The 4,075-nt window shown below is 59.6% G+C and overlaps 1 protein-coding gene across 1 annotated transcript; it reads left to right on the plus strand.

Annotated features, from left to right (window-relative positions):
• The first annotated feature begins 2,162 nt into the window (after window positions 1–2,162).
• HSPB1 (heat shock protein family B (small) member 1) lies at window positions 2,163–3,663 on the plus strand. The gene is made up of 3 exons (XM_045875589.1): window positions 2,163–2,674; window positions 3,179–3,242; window positions 3,348–3,663. The coding sequence occupies exons 1-3, from the start codon at window positions 2,305–2,307 to the stop codon at window positions 3,535–3,537; spliced, it is 624 nt and encodes a 207-aa protein (XP_045731545.1). The 5' UTR covers window positions 2,163–2,304; the 3' UTR covers window positions 3,538–3,663.
• The last annotated feature ends 412 nt before the right edge of the window (window positions 3,664–4,075 follow it).

The following is a 4,075-nucleotide window of genomic DNA, read 5'->3' on the forward strand; positions in this document are numbered from 1 at the left end:
CCAGAGCCACCCATGTTCCCTCCCTTGTGATTGACAAGGTCCCTCAAGAAGCAACCCATTGAAGATGGATATGAAGTCTCAGTCCTGCCTCCCCCACCCCCATGGGCAGAGGGCTGGGAGCTGTTGGGCCCTGGTTTGCACAACTTCCTGGCTGGGGCAGCAGGAATGGACCCTCCCTGCCCTGGCTTCAGGCAAGATGCAGACAGCTACTAAGGGAGCCTCTGTCTACAAAGGGTTGGCAGGCAAGGCAGCCCGGCAGCCCCCACCCAAAGCGTGGCTGGGCCTGGCAGGACCACACTTGAAAGCATCCATGACCACACCTGACAGCTCCTGTAGGGTGGGGCTCCTGGACTCCAGTCTGGGCCAAGGTGGGCAAGCAGAGGCGGATGAGAGCCCTCCCTGGCTCCTGACCTCACCTCGACTTTATAGAGCTGGGAATGGGTGGGGTTGGAAATGCCAGGGAGCAAAGACCTGGGGCTTGCTGAAGCTGAGACCCTTGGGGCTGGGTGGGGGGGCGGGCCGCCAGTAGCTCCCAAAGGAGACCTACTGGGCCCGTAACCTGATCCAGCAAGGGAGGTGGAGCAGAGATGGGGTCCTGTCTGCCTCACACCCTTGGCCCATGAAAGCCCCAGGAGCTCAGAGGTAACCAGAACAACCTCAGACTTATGACCCAGACCTAACTCTTCCCCCATGGGGAGCAGGTGGATAAGAAAGAGAGAAAGGCATCCAGGAGCTCCCTCTTGAAGAGGAAGTGGGGACACAGAAAAGGCATGAGATTTGTTGCTACCCCCAGCTCATCGAAGCAAGTGGCTGGAGTCTGGCTTCTGATTTCTCAGGTCTCCTGGGCAGGGCAAGGCCCCCGGTAAAACTGGTGGGGGTTCAGCCTCAGCCCAGCCCTGGGAAAGGGGCAGCAAGCAGAGTGGGCCTCAGAAAGGGAGGAAGTGGAAGACTCCGAGGTGGGAGTCCCATGAGGGTGAGAGCCACGGGCACTAGACAGGCAAGAGGCTTACTCTACTAGTATCTTAAAGGAGACAGTGCACCAATCACTGTATCTCTTTGAACTCGTTTCTTCATCTAAAAAGGAGGGATAACAGGGTGTAAATCGGAAGAAGGAGACTGGAGGGGGCTCATGCCTGTAAAAGCAGGAGAGAGGGAATGTCGGGATTACGGCAGGAGCCTAGGTGCAGCACCCTCTCTCAAAGGTGGGAGATGGGGGCCTGGATCCCACAGGTGGTCAGACAGGAGGTGGGGGTCAAGGGGCAGGCCTCAGGTTCCAAGCATGTTTGAGTGAATTGTACTTCGAGATCATAATCTGCAAAAAGGGAAACTGAGGCCTAGAGAAAGGAGGGGCCTTGTCCCAAATCACAGTAAATCAACAGCAAAGCCCAGGCCAGATTCAAGGTTACTTACTGCCCTTCAAGTTCCCTGTCCAGGGCTCCTCAAGGAACAATAGAAAAATGGGGGGATTTGACAACAGCCTTCCTCCTGAGCCCCTCTCAGCACTGGGTTTCTGACCTGGGTCACTGCCTCTGCAACTGGGATACTTACACACTCTCCTTCCTCCTCCCCCACCCCTTTTAATTGCAGATAAATAACATAACAATAGTGAACAATTATCAGGTACCAGGCCCTGGACTGAAGTCCTTACTTGCATTAAGTTGCTGAATCCTCACATCAATCCAATGATGTAAGCATTTTTATTACTATCATCATCTCTGTTTTCCAGATGGGGAAACCGAGGCCCAGAGTCTAACTTGCACAAGTCCATCCCATTAGTGGCAGAACAGGATGTGAAGTCAGACGGTCTGGCTCCAGAGCCCACACTCTTATCTGCGACGCCAGGCTACTTTTTAAGACATTATTTCCCCGGGAGGCCTTGTGGTTCAAATCCCAGCTCTGCCACTTCTAGATACATGTGGTCTGGGACAAGTAGCCCAGCTTCTCTGGGCTTTGTCCTCTGGGACAAACGGATGGGGCTGTCCACCGGCCCTGGACGAGAGCTTTAGCGCTCAGGCCTGCCAGTATCTGGCAGTGGGCACTGCACCAGGACCGGTGCTACCGTCATTTGTTTTCTTGCACAAGAGAAGGTTCCAGATGTGGGCAGGGCCTTCCTCGGCCCGCCCCCGCGCCGTGTGCAGGGGGAGGAATGCAGGGGGAGGGGCTGCCCCCAGCCCGTCATTGCCTTTAATAGAGACCTGAAACACCGCCTGCTAAAAATACCCGGCTGGAGGCGCATAAAAGCACTGCGGGTCCGACGCCCCACACTTCTCCAAGCCTCAGCTAGAAGCGCAAAGCCGAGCCAGCATGACCGAGCGCCGAGTGCCCTTCTCGCTCCTGCGGAGCCCCAGCTGGGACCCTTTCCGCGACTGGTACCCGGCCCACAGCCGCCTCTTCGACCAGGCCTTCGGGCTGCCCCGGCTGCCCGAGGAGTGGGCGCAGTGGTTCGGCCACAGCGGCTGGCCGGGCTACGTGCGCCCGCTGCCCCCGGCCGCGGTCGAGAGCCCCGCCGCGGTGGCCGCGCCCGCCTACAGCCGCGCGCTCAGCCGGCAGCTCAGCAGCGGCGTCTCAGAGATCCGGCAGACTGCCGACCGCTGGCGCGTGTCCCTGGACGTCAGCCACTTCGCCCCCGAGGAGCTGACGGTCAAGACGAAGGAAGGCGTGGTGGAGATCACCGGTGAGCCCCCCGGCCCTGCGGGGACCCTGCTGGCGGGGCGGGAACTGGGCAGGGAGACGCCACCAGGGACCGGAAGATTTGGGACTCACCCTGCCCCCGGGCTGTGGCCCCGACTCTAGAACGGGCATTTCGGGTAGTTCCTCAGGGCCCCTCGGGCCCGAAAAACGTTTTATTGAGGGAGGAAATGCCGCCTTCCGGCGCAGATCCCCCAGTCCCGCCCCCGAGTGACCGGGTCTCCTTGGAGGCACCCACAGGCCCGGACGAAGAGGCCATTGTCCCCTGGCGCTGCCCCTGTTCCTGCCCCTAAGCCCGGGTCCGCGGAGGGGGCGGGTGCGCTTCCTTCGCGCCGCGCCGAGCCCCACCCAACCCCCCAAAGCACTGAACCCAACTTTCCAGAAGCTTCTGAGGGGCCCTGAGACACACGGGGGTTGTGTGTGGATTTGGGCGGAATGTGGATTTGGGCGGGCCCCTCCCTGCAGCTTCTGACCTCATTCTCCCACCCAGGCAAGCATGAAGAGAGGCAGGACGAGCATGGCTACATCTCCCGGTGCTTCACCCGAAAATACACGTAAGTCCTGGCCCCAGATCCAGGGGGACCTAAGGAGGGGTGCAGGGAGTGGGGGGCAGTGAGGCCCAGGTGTGTAACTCTTGTCCTCCCTCTCTGCCTGTCTAGGCTGCCCCCTGGTGTGGACCCCACCCTGGTCTCCTCCTCCCTGTCCCCGGAGGGCACGCTCACCGTGGAGGCCCCGATGCCCAAGCCAGCCACCCAGTCGGCAGAAATCACTATCCCTGTCACTTTCGAGGCACGTGCCCAGATTGGGGGCCCAGAAGCTGGAAAGTCGGAGCAGCCTGGAGCCAAGTAAAGGCCTTGCCCTGCTGTCCACACCCCCACCTCAGTAGCCATCACTGACCATCCCCACCCGCCATCTGTATGCTTTTTTGATACGTTTACCTTCTGTTTTTCTCAAATAAAGTTCAAAGCAACTGCCCGCCACTGCCTCAGATTCTGGTGTTTGTGGAGGCCTGGGGGTTGGTGCCATTTGCTGGCTCACACATGGATCACATTTGCCGAGGGCCTGCTGTGTGCCAAGCCCCATGCTAGGCCCTGTGGGTACAGTGGGGTACAGCAGGGGCATACCCCAGTCCTCCAACCCTGAGTCCAGTAAGAGGGAAGTAATGATCGGAACCAGCAGTGATGGGGGAAACCAGGTGAGGCAACTGGTCCAGGCTTGGGCACTCAGGGACACCTAGGCTGGAGTCAGGTGCCAGGAGGACAGAGCAGGGCCTGGGGAGGGGAGCTTCTTAGGAGCTCAGAGTCCCTTGCTCACTTCATTGAGACTTCACTATTCTCCCAGAGAGGGGCAGGACCACAGAGAAGGCATGGGAGGTGTGGCAGTCCAG

Source organism: Mirounga angustirostris, unplaced genomic scaffold (assembly GCF_029215605.1).
Source record: "Mirounga angustirostris isolate CCGP_5_RB_7025 unplaced genomic scaffold, mMirAng1.0.hap1 SCAF_5, whole genome shotgun sequence".
NCBI classification, from domain to species: Eukaryota; Metazoa; Chordata; class Mammalia; order Carnivora; family Phocidae; genus Mirounga; species Mirounga angustirostris.